Source organism: Lemur catta, chromosome 2 (assembly GCF_020740605.2).
Source record: "Lemur catta isolate mLemCat1 chromosome 2, mLemCat1.pri, whole genome shotgun sequence".
Taxonomy (NCBI): domain Eukaryota; kingdom Metazoa; phylum Chordata; class Mammalia; order Primates; family Lemuridae; genus Lemur; species Lemur catta.
In genome coordinates, this window is record NC_059129.1 from 139,401,275 (window position 1) to 139,419,114 (window position 17,840).

The following is a 17,840-nucleotide window of genomic DNA, read 5'->3' on the forward strand; positions in this document are numbered from 1 at the left end:
GAACAAGATGATCAACATAACCAAACAATATCAATAATTACATTAGGAATAAAGAGACAGAACACTACAATTAAAAGGGAAAGACTGCCAAACTGAATTTTTTTTAAAAAATTCAACTACATGCCATTTGTAAAAAACACACTTAGAAAAAAAAGACACACTTATTTTTAAAATCACAGAAAGATGAAAATAAAAGGGGAAAAAGATAAAATATGTATATGCAAACAGTAAGCATAAGAAAAAGTTAGTGTGGCTAATTTAATACCAAAGTAGAATTAAAGGAAAGAAGTATTACCAGTGAGAGACATTATATAATAATAAAGAGACATTACATAATAATAAAAAATGAATAAGAGGGAGGGTGGCGGAGATGTTGGTCAAAAGACACAAAATTCCAGTTAGGAGGAGTAAGCTGAAGAGATCTATTGGTGACTATAATTAATAACAATGAATTGTATTCTTGATTTTAAATGTTCTCACCACAAAAACATGGTATGTGAGGTTATACATATGTTAATTAGTTCATTAACCATTTCACGATGTATACAAATTTCAAAACAACATGCTGTATGTGATATATACAATTTTTATGTGTGAATTTAAGTAACTAAATAAAAATATGCAACCATTGAAAAAAATGAATAGTTTACCAGAAAGAAAAATCTGACAGAACTAAAGGGAGAAACAGAAAAACACACAATCATAGCTCAAGAATTTAGCACATCTCTCAGTAATTGATAGAACTAGACAAAAATTAGTAAAAGTCTAGAGACGATTTAAGCAACACTATCAATCAAGTTCATTTAATTGTTATGTAAAGAACACTTTCCCCAACTAATGCAGAATGCTCATTCCTTTCAATTGCACACAGAACATTCACTAATATAGACTGTAAAATGGGCCATCAAATAAGCCTCAACAAATTTCCAAAGACTGAAATCTTAGCATGTATTCTCTGAACAAATGGAATTAAATTAGAAATCAGAGACATACAATAGCAAGAAAACCCTTAATGTCTGCAATTATGCAGCACACACACGAGATAAAAAAGAAATCACAAGGGACATGAGAAAATACTTCAAGCTGAAAAATAATGAAAATACAATATATCCAAAATTTGAGGGATGCATCTAAAGCAGAGTTAGAAGAAAATTTATAGTTTTAAATACCAATATGAGAAAATAATTATGGTGATTTAAAAACATGTCTTTGGCCGGGCGCGGTGGCTCACGCCTGTAATCCTAGCACTCTGGGAGGCCGAGGCGGGTGGATCGCTTGAGGTCAGGAGTTCGAGACCAGCCTGAGCAAGAGCGAGACCCCGTCTCTACCAAAAATAGAAATAAATTATATGGCCAACTAAAAATATATATAGAAAAAATTAGCCAGGCATGGTGGCGCATGTCTGTAGTCCCAGCTACCCGGGAGGCTGAGGCAGTAGAATTGCTTAAGCCCAGGAGTTTGAGGTTGCTGTGAGCTAGGCTGACGCCACGGCACTCACTCTTGCCCAGGCAACAGGGTGAGACTCTGTCTCAAAAAAAATAAATAAATAAAAACATGTCTTCAAATCCTTTGACAGTTTCTCATCAAGAGGTGATGAGTCTAACCCTCTCTAAAGCCCTTCCCTTGCTAGCCTTAGTGACTAGCTTCTAATCAACAGATTACAAAGGAAATGACTTGCAAGGATAGGTTATAAAAGGGCAAAGACCTGGCTTCCTCCCTTGAGACATTTGTTCCTGGAACTCACCATGCTTCAAGGAAGCCCAGGCCATGTGAAGAGGAGCAAATGTCATCAGCTCCCAGCCTGGTGACTTCCCAGCCAATAGCCAATACCAACCTTTAAGTGTATCCTCATCCCACAGCTGAGCTGCCCAGCTTCCACTGCATGAAGCAGAGCTAAGTTCCCTACAGAACCTGGCCCGAATTCCAGATTCATGAACAAAATAAATGACCATCGTTTGAACCACTGAGTGTTGGGGTGGTTTGATACACGGTAATAGACAACTGAAACAAGAAGGTAGGTTAAAAATCAGTGATCTAAGTTTCCACCTTAAGAAGCTATAAAAAGAAGAACAAATAAAATTCATAGTAAGTAGAAGGCAGGAAATAATAAAGAGCAGTCTTTTTATTTTTAAAGAGTTGTAAAAAAAAAAAACTCAGAAGAATATGTAACAGAGGAATAATTCTCAAAGCCTAACATATTTACTACCTGGCCCTTTATAGAAAAAGCTTGCTGATTTCTTAAAGTCCTACATTACACTTCATCAAAATTAAAAACTTATCAAAAGTATAAATTCATAGTCTCTAATGTATGTATACATATGAATACACACATGTATATGTGCACTTCTGTGTACTTATTTGTATGTATGTGTATGTATATATGTGTGTATATATATGTATTACCTAGCTCTTTCTACTGAAAGAGCCAAGAAGCAAAGACACCCCAGGAACAATAAGCACTCCTATCACCTAGATCTTGGTCTTCAACATCATTCTCCACTAAAAGGGAACAGGGTCACTCAGAAAAAGGAGCCTGTTAATCTTGTTATACCAGAAAGGATACGTGCGTATCACAAGGACACTGGCCATTTTGTTGGGGTTCCAACTAGCCAAAGCTGGATAATCTGGCATCAAATTATTAAGTACAGCAATAAATTATAAACCATTAAAAACAAGAATTCATGTATTCATGCTGATAGGGAGAGAAAGTGAGAGGGAAGGAGGGAGAGAGGGAGGGAGGGAGAAGAGAGAGAAAGAAGGGCTCTTGCTTCCGGTAGAATGTAAAATGCTGAAAAGTAAATGAAGAAGGTAGACTAGAGTTGGAAAAATCATCATTCTGCATCCATCAAAGTAAAGACTGGATCAGGCAGGAATTTTCAGAGGATGAGAAGCAGGATATTTGCCTGGTCTTAAGTATCTCCCCACAGCCAGTTTATTACTTACAAGGGAGAAAATCATTAATCATACAGTGAGCCTCTCTGTAGTCTGACTGTGCCTCTTGGTTAACTAAATCATATTAAAAATTATACAAACAAATTAGATGGTCACCATGTCAAAACCTGCTCTCCTGTGATCATCTATACAGTGACTATCTTAAATATAGGTTATCTACAATCTCAAGCAATTCCTTGCCCCTACCAAAATAATACATTCTAAGGACCCATAACTAACCCTAAGCAGAGTCTTAAGTCCTTTGAAAAATTTATGATCATGAGGCTAGAGGTAGGAGAACAAAGGACTGAATAAAAATACTAAGTATATAAAGGTGTTACCTGAGCGAACTATAGCAGAATGAAGATGTTCATTCAAAGCCATATTTCCAATGATCCGCATTATATTTCTCTGTACTTTAGGGCAGTCCTTGTGAAACTGGTACAGCCTCTGAAGTAGTTGCAATCCTCCATTTGCTTTGATTTTATCACAATGCGTGGATATCTAGCACAATAAATGAATGAAAGCTCACTTTATGTTGCACAAATTCACTATAAGAGATGACATAGCAAGCTGATGGCGACAGCTAGGTAGCTCCTGCTCAAGGACAGAGATGCGGGGAGACTACTCAAAACTCTCATCTCAGCTTAAATAAATAAGCCAATCCCTATCTAAGAGGGATATGCTTTAAAATTATTGAAAAAAATCGCAAGAAGGCATTTCTCACCAGGACTTCTAAAACTGTTACTCTTGCTATGCTTAGCTCTTGGTTGGATGTAACCTGACAATGTCATTATCACAAAACTGTTTCAATTTATAGTGATACTTTGGCTTGAAACTACCATAAAATGGTTCTCTACCCTTGAGGAATCTGCCACCTGATAACAGAAAACTCCTCTGTGCAAGCAGGCAGATTCCACTTCAGCAAACAAGGACTTGCACAGGTAAAGACAAGCAGCCGCCATGGCCCCACGTGCTACCGCACACAATGCCCACAGCTACAAGCCTGGCCCAAACTCAGAAGCTGGAAAAAAATCTTTAAACAGAAAGATTAAGCAAAAATAAAGAAAAAAGGGATTTGAATTTTTAATGGAGAGAAGAAACAAAACAAAAAGAAAACCAAAGGAAATATGTATATTAAGGTAAGGTAAGAGAACTGACCAACCAGTCTTCTTAACATCACGAGGTAACGGCCTTGCCTCTTCCCATCACTAGTTTCGTTCACTGACACAAGTCATGCATACATGACAATTTTCATTTTCTAAATTTTTATTAAGTTTTATCACACTTTAAGTGCATTAAAATATATGCCTTTTAGACATACTGTGTATCAAGAGAGACCTGTAATAACTTGAGAGATTTCTGAAGAGGTAACTGTTATGTTCCACGCACTGCACTTTCTACTGAAGCTACATATATTGCTTCAGAAAATATTCAGAAGGTAGTTTACCCGCTTCCCTTTTGTACAACAACACTTTATCCACTCTGCTTCATGCTTGGTGCCTCATTCCACAGGTGGGAACTAAAGATGACTAGAGGGTACCATGCTTTTCAAGAGAGTTCAGAATCTCTAGGGTGGTGTTTCTCCTGCTGTGGGATGGACCACTTGCATTCACCTTACCAAGGATGCTGTCTACAAATGCAAATTCTTGGACTCCACAGCAAATCTACTAAATTAAAGTTGCTAAAGGCAAGCAGGAAACACATGTTTAAACAAACTCCCTGCGTGATGTTTTTGCACTGTTTGAGTACCACAAGGTTTATTGCTTTTTTTCAAGTTAAACTGTTATCAAGATAGGAAAGTTTCCACAACACCAAAAATTTTAAAAATCATTGATGTGTCTATAGTTATAATTCAAGCATATGGTCATCTAATATTTCCTTGTTTTTTTAAATCTTGCCACATCTTTGGCAGTTGTTTTAATGGAAATTGTTTACCTGAAAATATTATACGTAAGAATAATTTGAGAAAGGTAGTAGAAGACAGCATAACTCAAAGGTGAATGCCATATTTCCATGATAGGTTGTTTTCTTTATATGCAATTAAGATTAAATCCATTTTTAGAAATACTTGGCAAAAATGAAACTCATACATTGGTGTTAAATCATGATTATTAATTCTAACAAAATGGAAAAAAAAGCAGAAATTTAAAACAATTGAAAATGTTTTTTCCTTTTATAATAAATGATGATTCCGTTGCATGAACCAACCTGTATAATTTTTTCAATATAATCATGAAAAGTAAATCACATTTTGAAAATGTAAGTTACCTCAGAATGTTTTACTATAGCTTCTAAACAGAACATTTCCACTGTAGCTGAAGGAACTTCTCCAAAACTTTCAGCATAAGGAAGTCCATTTCCTCCGAAACACCATAAGCCACCCTAAAATTAAAATAATTAAAAATTTTACTGAAAAACTAATATTTTTTGTGTGACAAAAATCTCTGTACTATATAGGCTATTAGAAAATACTAGTATGTAGGGACTCAAAATACTTTAGAAACTTAAAGGGAACTTTATGCAAACTGTTGCTTATTAGAATATAAAACATTCAGAATTATTCCTAGAAGAGAGCAATCTTTGAGTCTTTCTCAATTCTCTCCTCTGTATCCTCTTATTTGAAAGTGTGACAACACACAATTTTTTCTCAAGTAAGACGAGCCCAGAGTTGATCAAAATATTCTAGTGTCATTTCTTTCAGCTCTGGGTAGTTAATACAGTATATTATTTTCCAGATTAATTGTCTGCTTAAAGTCTAATAATCAAAATAATAAAAAATAGAAAAAGCATTATTGGACAAATTAAAAATAAAGACTATGATAACAATGATCACAGAGCTTTTAATTCTTCCCAAGTTGAAATTCAAGTTCATATGGAAAAATAAATAGGAATAGTTATAAAAAATATGAAACAGAATAGTGGGGACTACTCCTAATAGATATTAAAACATATTATAAAGAATAAAATAGGCCAGCTGAGCACAGTGGCCCACACCTGTAATCCCAGTGCTTTGTGAGGCCCATGCGGAGGATCACTTGAGGCCAGGAGTTCAACATCAGCCTGGACAACACAGTGAGACCCCCATCTCTACAAAAAATTTAAAAACTAGCTGGGGATGGTGGTACATGCCTGTAGTGTGCACACACCCAGCTACTCAGGAGGCTGAGGCATGAGAGCATCACTTGAGACCAGGAGTTCAAGGTTGCATTGAGTTATGATTGTGCCACTGCACTCCAGCCTGGGTAACAGAGCAAGACTCTGTATGAAAAAATAATAATAAAATTTTAAAAATTTAATTTAAAAAAATAAAATAAATAAGATAGGAAAAAAGTCAACTCTTACCACAGATCAAGGGTTAATGTGACTAATATACAATAATCTCCTACAAATTAGTGATAAAAATACCAACAATGCTATAGAAATATAAATAACAGTCATAAATAGGAAGTTCATAGGATATGAAACATAATGCCTCTAAAACATATGAAATGACACTCAACTTTGCTCATAATGAAAGGCATGCATGTGGAAACTACACTAAGAAACTACAGTTTTCACCTATCAGACAAGGGGGGTTCTGGGGAAACAGGCATTCCTATCACCCTGCTGCTGATAATATCAATGTACCAAAGGCACAAGTTCTACAGAGGGCAACTTGGCAACCGCCATCAAAATTACAGGTGCCTATGCCCTTTAATAATTTATCCTACAGAGAGATACACATAGGTAAAATAACAGACATACAAGTTTGTTCACTGCAGCATTGTTTGCAATAACAAAAGACTGAAAACCACCTAATATTCACCAATAGGGGTTCAGTTAAATAAATTATGGTACAGTTGTACAATGGAATGCTAGGCAGGTTTAAAAATGCTGGAGTCTCTTCATAGATTGATATATACCAATCCTCAAGATAAATCCTTAAAAAAAAGAAGGTGCAGAACAGTGTGTGTGTCATGAGCTACCATTTGTGTAGAAGAGTGTGTCTGTGTGTGCATGTATGTCAGGACGGGGGAGATGGAAGGGATGGAAAGCAGGTGCTTTTGACACGCTTCACCTTCAAGCTAGGGGTCATACCTGTGCGCATACAGGCCACCTGGTGGCAAAAAAAGACAACTACAAGGTAATGTCTTTCAAAAATGTGTATATAAAGCCCAGTGTTCTCTACGGGAAATATAATCCATAAGGTTCTGTATTTTGAGTTAATTATAAGGTCCATGGTTCAGTAAATCAAGTAAATACTAAAAATAATTTTTGGTCACTTTATAAATGTTATTCATGCCTTCTTCTCTAATGTTCTGTTTTTCCAAATTTAAACATACTTTGATCTTAAAGATCCACACTATTTAAATTGTGGACTGAGAAGGGACTAATTCATTAAAAGTCATTCCCTTCTCTGGCAGAGTCAATGGTAAGCAGTAGATTGGTGGACTTTGGGGAATGGGAGATTGTTCTCAAAGATTTATCCTCCAAGCTGGCTTCCCCAAACCCTCTTCCCACCATGCACCCTTGAATCATCTGGCCTCTTTCTACCCTAAATGTCTCAAAGAAAAAAAGGGGAGAAGGTAGGCCGGGCACGGTGGCTCACGCCTGTAATCCTAGCCCTCTGGGAGGCCGAGGCAGGTGGATTGCTCGAGGTCAGGAGTTCGAGACCAGCCTGAGCAAGACCCCGTCTCTACTAAAAATAGAAAGAAATTATCTGGACAACTAAAAACATATGTAGAAAAAATCAGCCGGGCATGGTGGTGCATGCCTGTAGTCCCAGCTACTCAGTAGGCTGAGGCAATAGGATCGCTTAAGCCCAAGGAGTTTGAGGTTGCTGTGGGCTAGGCAGACGCCATGGCACTCACTATCTAGCCCGGGCAACAAAGTGAGACTCTGTCTCAAAAAAAAAAAAAAAAGGGAGAAGGTAAAGAAAAATGATAGCTTTTCTTAATCATTTCAGCAGTGTGATTATAAGAGTACAGTTCCAACTCTATTCTTGTTGGCAAAGCTTATTACTTACCAACTGGTATTAACATTGTATGGCAGTAAGAAGTACAAACCAAAAGGAATGAATACAAAGTTATCGTAAGTTCATGGTGTGGTTGTATGGATTATATTCTAACCCCTAACATAAAAATAAATGTACATATTTATTGCTACTTTATCACTCGATCAAGATATAACAAGATAAAATAAATCCATAAAGATTTAACAAATGCTACACATCAAATTCCATAAAGTACAACAAAAAATAATTTCTTAAGGATTAAAGAAATGCATAGGAAAATCTGGAGAAAGTGAAATGTTCAAAACAATAATAAAAAGATATGAAAATTAAAAGGCAACAATAATACATAAGAGCTAATCTCTCGTGTTTCCTCATAAAAAGTTACAACCTTCAAGCTATACAATTTGTGCAAATTAACTAGGCTTAAAAAATAATGCTCATTCTAAAGCAGGAATTTTTAAACCAGGGTCCCTAAGGGACACGAATAGATAGAGTTCATGGTAGGCAGGAGGTAAACTTGAATGGAAAAAAAATTACACCTTTGTTTTCCTAATCTCGGAAATTTTGCATAGTATTCAATTATGAACATAGACAATAAACTACAGTCATATTAGCAGTATCTGCGATTCTGTCAGCAATGGAAAGCACAGATATATTCACATCATATCTCATTTGTTGTAGCCTTCTGCAAATATGGTTATACTCATTATTCCTTTAAATGCCAACTATCAAACAAAGAGTGAAGTTGCACATTCTGATACTGGTGATCTGGAATCTACCCTTCTTTCCAGTATACCTTAGCAACAATTATTTGAGATCAATAATGTGACTAATATTGATCTACAAACTAGTCCACAGTTTAATGTTCTTATTCAGTGGAGCAACAACAGCCTTCACACTAGTATGTTAAAAAATATAATTTACATATTGAATTGAACCATACGAAGCTGCCACTTCCCCAGCTCTACATAAAGAGTCCAAAAGCAATGCCAATAGCAATGAGCTTACCTAACCCAGAGCTTGATTTCTAAATACTATTAGCCCTAAAAGGAACAAGGGCTTCTTGAAGAATCAGCTGATTCTAGCACTGGAGCAGGGAAAGTTTAACATGAGCCTGGAATATTTTCTAGTATCAGAAAATACGGAAGTGCTCAAAAAATAACAAAGACATTTCCAAAAGACATGGGAGACAACCTGAAGCGGCTCCCACAGCCAAATCGGGGACAATTTGAGCATCAATATGAATAAGGATAGTAATGGATTATAATCTAGTAAATAAAAATAATAATCCATGAGCCCATATGGATAAGAAAGCAAGAAAGGAGGAAGGGAAGAAAGGAGGAAGGGAAGAAAGGTGGAAGGGAAGAAAGGAAGGAGGAAGGAAAGCTTTTCCTTATAGTAGAGCACTTCCTAATAACGGAATAAGGAACAATACAATTGGGAAAAAAGTCACCATTCTTCAACCATACAACAATAATTGTTATTCAAGCAAGATTCCTTGAAATGATACTAAAACCACTGGCTGAAAGTTTGAAGAGGAACAGGATTATCTCCTAGTCTCAAAGTATCTCCTCCTCTCTATACAAATCCCATATTAACTTCAGATAAAAAATATATTAACATTCAAGCAGGGAAACCTGGCAGACATCACTTTAACCAAGTGAACAAAGTGAACTTCAGCAATAAAGGGATGAACTGGCATCACTCGCTTCTGGGTGTGATCCACTAGGAAGGACAGGAAATCACTTATACTGTATTCCTGTAATAAATGCACGCCCCAAATCTAACGAGGAAGCAGAAGGCAACTAAACAGGAGCATTCTACAAACCACTGCTTTGTACTCTTTAAAAATATCAATGTCATGAAGACAGAGATAGGCTGAAGAATTTTTCCAGCTAAAAGGAGACTAAATAGACAAGACTGTCACATGTAATGCTTAATCCTAAATAAGATCCTAGATTAGATTTTTAAAAAACAAAAAACTGCCATAAAGGAATTACCAGAAAAATTCAAATATGGCATGTATACTAGATAACAATATTACATCAATGTTAAAATTTTTTGAATTTCACAACTATACTGTGGTTCTTTCAAAGACTGTCCTCAGGGCACCATGTCTGTACCTAACTCTCAAATGGTTCAGGGAGAAAAAAAATGTGTGCAAATAGGTATATTTACCCACCCCTGTACCCTTCTCTCCACGCAGCTAGTGTCAATTGAATCCCCACTGTCAATTCTGCCCAGGGCTCCTGCGGGGATATTTGGAGACAGGGGGTTCCAGGGCCCTGAAAGAAAGTGAAGAGAAAACCCACAAAATGGGAAAAATATTTGCAAATTATGTATCTGATAAGGGATTTGTATCCAGAATATATAAAGAACTCTTACAACTCAACAACAAAAAGACAAGTAACCCAATTAAAAAATGGGCAAAGGGAACCAGGCATGGTGGTGAGTGCCTGTAGTCCCAGCTACTCAGGGGACTGAGGGGGGAGGATCACTTGAGCCCAGAAGTTCGAGGCTGTAGTGCACTATGATAGCACCTGTGAATACCCACTGTACTCCATCCAGCCAGGGCAACACAGTGAGAACCCATCTCAAGAAAACATAAATAAAAACAAACAAAAACCACTTTAGTAAAAAAAAAAAAAATGGGCAAAGGATCTGAATAAACATTTCTCCAAAGAAGATATTATAGGTGCCAATGGCACATGAAAAGATGTTTGACATCATTAATCATTAGGAAAATGCAAATCGAAACCAGAATGAAGATATCACTTCACACACAATGGGATGGATGTAATAAAAAATGGACGACAACAAGTGTTGGTAAGTACATGGAAAGAATGGAACTTTCATACATTGCTGGTGGAAATGTAAAATGGTGCAGCCTCGGTAGAAAACATTTGAAAGTTACTCAAAGAGTTAAACACAGAGTTACCATATGACCCAGCAATTCTACTCCTAGGTACTCAAGAGAACTAAAAACATATGTCCACACAAAAGCTTGCACATGAATGTTGATGTTGTGATTTAATAAGAAACATATATTTGGTCTCCTCCCCACACCTCTATGCTAATGAGATGACTGTGGCTGGAGGGCACCTAAATTACTGCCAGATGGGGGCTGGTCACCAGGAAGATCAAGGCATGATTAGAGAGTAGGAACTTTCAGCCCCACTCCCCAATCTCTGGGGAGGGGAGAGGGGCTGAAAGTTGAGTCAATCACCAATGGCCAATGATTTAATCAATTGCGCTGATGTATTGGAGCCTTCATGAAAACCCAAAAGGACAGGGTTCAGAGGGCTTCTGTATAGCTGAACATGTGGAGATGTCTGGTGGGGGTTCACCGGCAGAGGGCATGAAGGCTCCACGTCCTTTCCCACATACCTTGCCCTATACATCTCTTCCATCTCCTGTTAATCTGTATCCTCTGTCATATTCTTTATAATAAATGGGTAAGTAATGTGTTTCCCTGAATTCTGTGAGCCATCCTAGTAAATTAATCAAACCCAAACAGGGGGTCATGGGAACTCCCAATTTATAGCTGGTTGATTAGAAGCACAGGTCACAACCTGGGACTTGCTATTGGCATCTGAACTAGGGGACAGTCCTATGGGACTGAGCCCTTAGCCTATGGACTCTGACACTATCTCCAGGTAGACAGTGTCAGAACTGAACAGGGGGACACCCAGCTGGTGTCTGCTGGAGAACTGCTTAATGTGTAAGAATAAACCCTCCACACATCTGGTGTCAGAAGTGTTATGAAGTGGTGTTTGAAAGTAGGAAAAATGCTCTGTTTTTTTCCCTCTCTTTTACAGTATAGTTTATTTTTTCCAATAGGAAATGTTCATAGAAGCATTATTCATAATGGCCAAAAAAATAGAAACTGAAATGTCCATCATTGATGAATGGATAAATAAAATTCGATATAGCCATACAATGTAATATTATTTAGCCATAAAAAGAAATGAAATACTGATACATGCTATAATGTGGTTGAATCTTGAAAACATGCTAAGTGAAAGATGTCAGACATAAAATGTCACATATTGGATAATTCCATTTATATGAAATGTCCAGAATAGGTAAATCCATAGAGAGAAGGAACAGATTAGTGGTTGCCAGGGGCTGCAGAGCCACAGAATAGAGAATGACTGCTAACAGTTACACGGTTTCTTTTGGGGAGGGTGAAAATATTCTAGAATTAGAGAGTGGTAATGATAGCACAGCTCTCTGAGTATAGTAAAACCCAAGGAACTGTATCCTTGTAAAGGGTTTTATGGTATATGAATTATATCTTAATAAAGGTGTTATTTGGATTGAAAATGTCATCACGAATTTAAGGCCTTTTAAGAAAAAGGTAATTGTTCTGTTTCTTAGTGTCTAGGAGCCCTGGGTCCATTTGCTCTATCTTAGTATGGAACAATATAATATGCATACCTAGTGCCTGAGTTGTTGACTCTAATCTACTTTCTGCTAAGAAGAACCAGATCTCATTGGAGCAGCCAAATCTTGTAGGGCAGGAAGAATCAAGCAGAGCCAGGGAGTGTCAGAAAACAAAGGTGCCTTCATAGCCTCTTTGGGAACAGAATTAAAAAGGACAAGAAGGCCAGCCTAAAGAAGGGCTCTAGTGGCCACACAATGGACTTCTGAGCATCAAAAAGAATACAACAATTATAACTCACTAGAGAAATTCTAAAATATGGCCCCAAAGGGGAAATTTATTATAAAGTCTACTAGAGAAGTTGTATCTACTGACGTGTCCCTAATTTCTCATAAAAGGGAAAATGAGAAGATAAACCATTCAATTAGTAAAAGAATATAAAATACTGTGATTTGTTTTACTGACAAAATACAGTTACAGTTAATAGTAATGGTTATTTGTTCTGATTTCTCTTAGAGATAGGAGATTTTATTAGGACAAAAACTTGCTGAGATGATACCCCAAGAATACTGGAATTCAGTAACAGCCTTCTTAGGAGGCTTGGAGTTGGAGTCTGTTTAGGAAGCTACGCCTAGGACTCTGCCCTTTGACTCACTGGGAAGCAGCCCTCTGGCATGTACTGGGATCGGTTCACACCAGTTATTTAGATCCAGGGAATGGGCCCACAGCTAAAACAGCAGCAAAATTGTCACCAGAATGACTTTTCACATCCAAAGGCCACCTTACTCCAGAGGAGGGTGACATCAGCAGTTGAGTGTCCCTTTAGGGCACTTTGAGAGCTCTGATGAGACTGTGCCCACAGCCAAGCACACTCTGCTCTCCTGGCCTGTGTTAGGGTCTCCTTCAGTTTTCACACCCGTTGCCACCAAACAAACTTTAGTCCTACAACTGTGCCCACTGGCAACTTCCTGCCAATCTTAATCACTATCACTGGGGGGCACCACCCTTGGGGGAAGCCATGCGGTAGACAAGAGCATGTCTGTGTCTTGAGTATGAAAAGTAAAGGACTTGGATTTTACATTTGATGGGAAGCCATTTGGAGTGACGTGACTGCATCTAACTGCTGTTTTTAGTGCCAAACCATACAAACGATCCCTGAAAGTATAGTCTCCTAACTGATGTATTTAAAAAGATCACTCTGGCTGCCCTCAGGAAATGGAACTGGAGAGACCAGTTAGGAGCTTGCCGCAAGGTCTGGCTGAGAGGTGATGGGGAAATGATGAGGAAGTCTTCCAGATCCAACAAGATGGTGAACTTGGCTTCTACTGAACCCCTCCCACCACAAACATTTAGGAATGTCTGATAAAATACAATAAAAACTATTTTAAAACATAGCTAAGGTCTAAAGAAAAGAAGAAACAGGCCGGACACAATGGCCCACACCTATAATCCCAGCACTTCGGGAGGCTGAACCAGGAGGATCACTTAAGGCCAGGAGTTCAAGACCAGCCTGTGCAACATAGTGAGATCCCATCCCTACAAAAACTAATAATAAAATTTTTAAAAAAGAAGAAATAAAGGGAAACCCTTGGGAGCTAGAATTGAAGAGAGAACATAGAAGTGGTAAGCATAGGACTGAAGATGTAAAATGGCAGCTGGCCTCTCGGAGATGGGATTTGAATGCATCTTCAGCATAAGCAATTAGGTGGCTGCTATGCTATTCACTAAAATGAAACTACTAAAGGAGGAAGGGTTTTGTGGAGCAAGGGCAGGTTCAACCTGTTAGTCTGAGATTCCTAGTACACATTCAAGCAGAGACATCAAGTAGGAGGTTGAATATTCAAATCTAGAGCTTAGGTGAGAACAAAGGACTAGAGATATCAATTCAGGCATCAGCATACAGGTGGTATTTAAAACTACAAATTACTATCTACTCATTCTTTAAGATGCAATTTAGGAGTTACCTCCTGTGAAGCTATAAATGACCTCGTAAGCAGAGTAAAGGGCTCTTGAAGGAACCTGAATCTCTTACACACTCTTTGACTGTTTACTTACCTTCCCCCCTGTCATTCCTGACACCTAGCCTAGGGCACAACCCAGAAGTCAGTATGTTCACTCAGTTATGGCTGAATAACTATGCTAAGGTTCTAATTGTTAGCCCCTGGCACAGTATCTTGAAAAGAGTGGACACTCAAAAATATTTACTGAATGAACAAATGAGCTAACCTTCTGAGCAGCTAGACTTTGACTACTTTCATTAAGAGCCAAGGACGTAAAATACTGGGTACACTCATCTAGCTCCGTTTGAGGTAAAGAAGCCAGCAACTGTCGGAGCTCTTCTTCAATAGAAGAATCCTGAAACAAAAGAGAAATTCCTCATAAATAAACTCAATAACTGAGTATGACAAAAAAATACTCAAAGAATCAAAGGCTGTATGTGTATACATACAATATTTATATAGAGAAACATATAAGCAGAGATAAATTAGTACTTTCAGTCCTGAAAGCAGTCACCCAGCCATGTAAATAAACAATCATTTAATTTTGAATTCTATATTTTCAGGTCTGCTACTTCAATCTGAGAGACCTATTGCAAATTGTAACTCTCAATTTTCACCTCAGAGTGACACCTTGACATTCTTGATATCTTGACTCAAAATGAATTATTATACCCTTTTCTAACTAAAGCTACTGCTTTTTAAATCCAGAGCTCACTACTATCTCATTTTTCTAATAATTAATATCTAGTGAAAGGGGCAGCCTTGCAAAATTAACAGGAAAATATCTAATCCTGCAATTTTCTAGTAACAGTTAAAGATCATCCTATGAGTTCTCTAACAGGCACCCTGGAGGAGTTCTGTTTTACACAACTTCTGAAAAGAGCTGAACAGACTGGAAAAGAGATGTAAATCTTTCTCTTTTAAGACTGCTTTTGAAGATCCGTTTTTACAGAGTTCCTGCGTGCACAGCAGGATGCGAGTTTCAGGCCTCAGCCATATCTCCACGGCAGAGTCACATCTCCCACACTAGGCTAATCTCTACTCCTAGGCAAAGTGGAGGGAGCCAACTCTTGGATTTTGACATCCTGTCGCCCTTTCTGAAGAAAGAAAGGAGCAGATGCAGCAGTTTCTCAACTGTAGGCCGCTAATTTATAATATAACCTTTAAAAAGTCTGAATAGCTGGTTTTCGAGGCCAGCACATTCTTCCTTTCTTCACCTCCATGCTGGTCCTTTTTCTGGCCCTATCTCCACCCAGAAAAAAGTAAATTAACTTCTTCCCATCTTAAACTTTATCTGGAGAAATCTTTCTCAAAACTCATGTGCACTGGCTTTCCATACCCTAACATCTAGTATATTCACTTTTCTACATTTCAAAAACTGATTGCTAACATAGAATTTTTAAGAGTTTCATAGTCTAGTCTAGGAAAGGTACTCAAGAAACATGCTTTCAAATCTGTGGCAGTGATTCTCAACCAGGGGCTATTTTGCTGCCCAGGAAACATTTAGCAATGTCTGGGGACATTTTTAGTTGTTATGACTGGGAGGTGCTACTGGCACCTAGGGAGTAGAGGCCAGGGATGCTGCTAAACATCTTACAAAGCACAGAACAGCCTCCTACAACAAAGAATTATTTGGCCCAAAATGTAAATAGTGTTAAGGTTGAGAAAACCCAATCTACAGCAGCCTTAGAAGGGATCAGCTCATGGATGCTGATATGCTGTGATGTTATGGAGTCATCCAGTGGTTTACACAGACTCCCAATCCCCAGAGGCAGAAAATAATACAAGAGGAACAACACTGAGGAAGCAAATCTTTGTATGAAAACTACAATTTTAGTTTTATATCCTAGTTTGCCTGCTCGTGAAAAGAAGGCAAGAACTACTTTTTGACAGTTCACTTTGCACCCAAAGTGAAGATGATGCTATTTTTCACTCTCTGGATTATTTTACTTACTTCTTTTAAAGATGGCAAAGGAGGTGGGGGAAGAAAAAAGCGAAGATCACTCTCTTTGCTTCTTGCCAAACCAATAAGAACCCTTGGATCACAGGCTTGAGCAATTATCCTATACTGGTAATCTATCAAAAAAGTGTATCTTTTGTTAACACCCAAATTAGTTTATAATCGTCACAAGCATTAAATGAACAAACTACTCAGAAGCACTCTAATTTTTAAACCACTCTGCAAATTTGTAATCCAAAATTTCCCAAGTATTTTTTCACAACTACAACTGCACCTACATTACCTATAAGCTATTAATATAATAGATACCCAACATTTCCATGATTCCTCTCACAATGTTCCTTAACATATTAATATATCTGGGAATCAGATCACAGTCTAACGTTTTGGAAAAAATGAAGCTCAAATGTGAAAACTGATAAGTCAGAACCAATTTAACTTCTTTTTTTAATAATTCCAGCATTCAAAATCTGTTCTGACCACTACTCAAAACACATGAGGCTGCATGTAAATCTACTGTTCTGTGGTGATGGCATGGTGTTTTGGTATTCCATGATATCCACGAATATTTAGTCTGAGGTTCCAGATGGTAGTACTTTGATTTAAACATGCCATTCTTTACGTATCAAAAACAAAATCCCATTAAATAGGAACCAAAAGAAAATGCAAGCACATTAGGCAATAACTATTGGAATCAAGAGTTTCTCTCAAGAAAATATGTAATCAAAACTTTGCTCTGGTAGAAAGTTATACCAATATACATACACCTCATTTTTGAGGCTGCTTCCTACCAAACACTCTTAACTACCAGGTCAGCAAGTTTTCTATTTTCTTTATCAATAAAATGTCTTCTTAAATTTTTTTTATTTTTTTTGAGACAGAGTCTCACTCTGTCACCTCAACTAGAGTGCAGTGGCATTATCACAACTCACTGCAACCTCAAACTCCTGTGCCCAAGTGATTCTCCTGTCTTAGCCTTCCAAGTAGCTGGGACTACAAGTGTGCTACCATACCTGGCTAATTTTATTTTTTTTGTAGAGATGGGGTCTTGGTCTTGCTCGAGATAGTCTTGAACTCCCAGCCTCAAGCAATCTTCCTGCCTAGGCCTCCCAGAGTGCTAGGATTACAGGCAGGAGCCACAGCCCCCGGCCCTTAAATTTTTTAAATACTTTTTTTTTTTTTTAAAAGAAATAGGGCCTAGTTATGAGGCTGGAATGCAGTGTCATAATCACAGCTCACTGCAGCCTTGAACTCCTGGGCTCAAAGCAATCCTCCTGCCTCAGCCTCCCTAGTAGCTAGGACTACAGGCGCACAAGACCACACCCAGCTAATTTTTTTATTTTTATATAGACAGAGTCTCATTATGTTGCCACCCAGGCTGGTCTTGAACTCTTGGGCTCAAGTGATCCTCCCACCTTAGCCTCCCAAAGTGCTGGATTACACGCATGAAGCCACCATGGCCAACCAAAATACTTTTTATATACATTAAGACTACCTGAGTTATTTTCCCTCCTTAATCTCATTCCCTTCTCTTTTATATCAGAAATCAAGAGTTAGGTGAGGGTGTGC

At 37.9% G+C, this 17,840-nt stretch overlaps 1 protein-coding gene across 3 annotated transcripts in view; it reads right to left on the reverse strand.

Annotated features, from left to right (window-relative positions):
* The window catches only part of SERAC1 (serine active site containing 1), a 55,249-nt gene that overhangs the window by 15,726 nt on the left and 21,683 nt on the right, over positions 1-17,840 (reverse strand). For all 3 annotated transcript variants that reach the window (XM_045544637.1, XM_045544638.1, XM_045544639.1), the window contains 4 exons: positions 16,266-16,387; positions 14,538-14,666; positions 5,203-5,316; positions 3,273-3,435 (listed from right to left, as the gene is read on the reverse strand). In XM_045544637.1, coding sequence (XP_045400593.1) covers positions 3,273-3,435; positions 5,203-5,316; positions 14,538-14,666; positions 16,266-16,387 — 528 coding nt within the window. The remainder of the gene's footprint in view (positions 1-3,272; positions 3,436-5,202; positions 5,317-14,537; positions 14,667-16,265; positions 16,388-17,840) is intronic.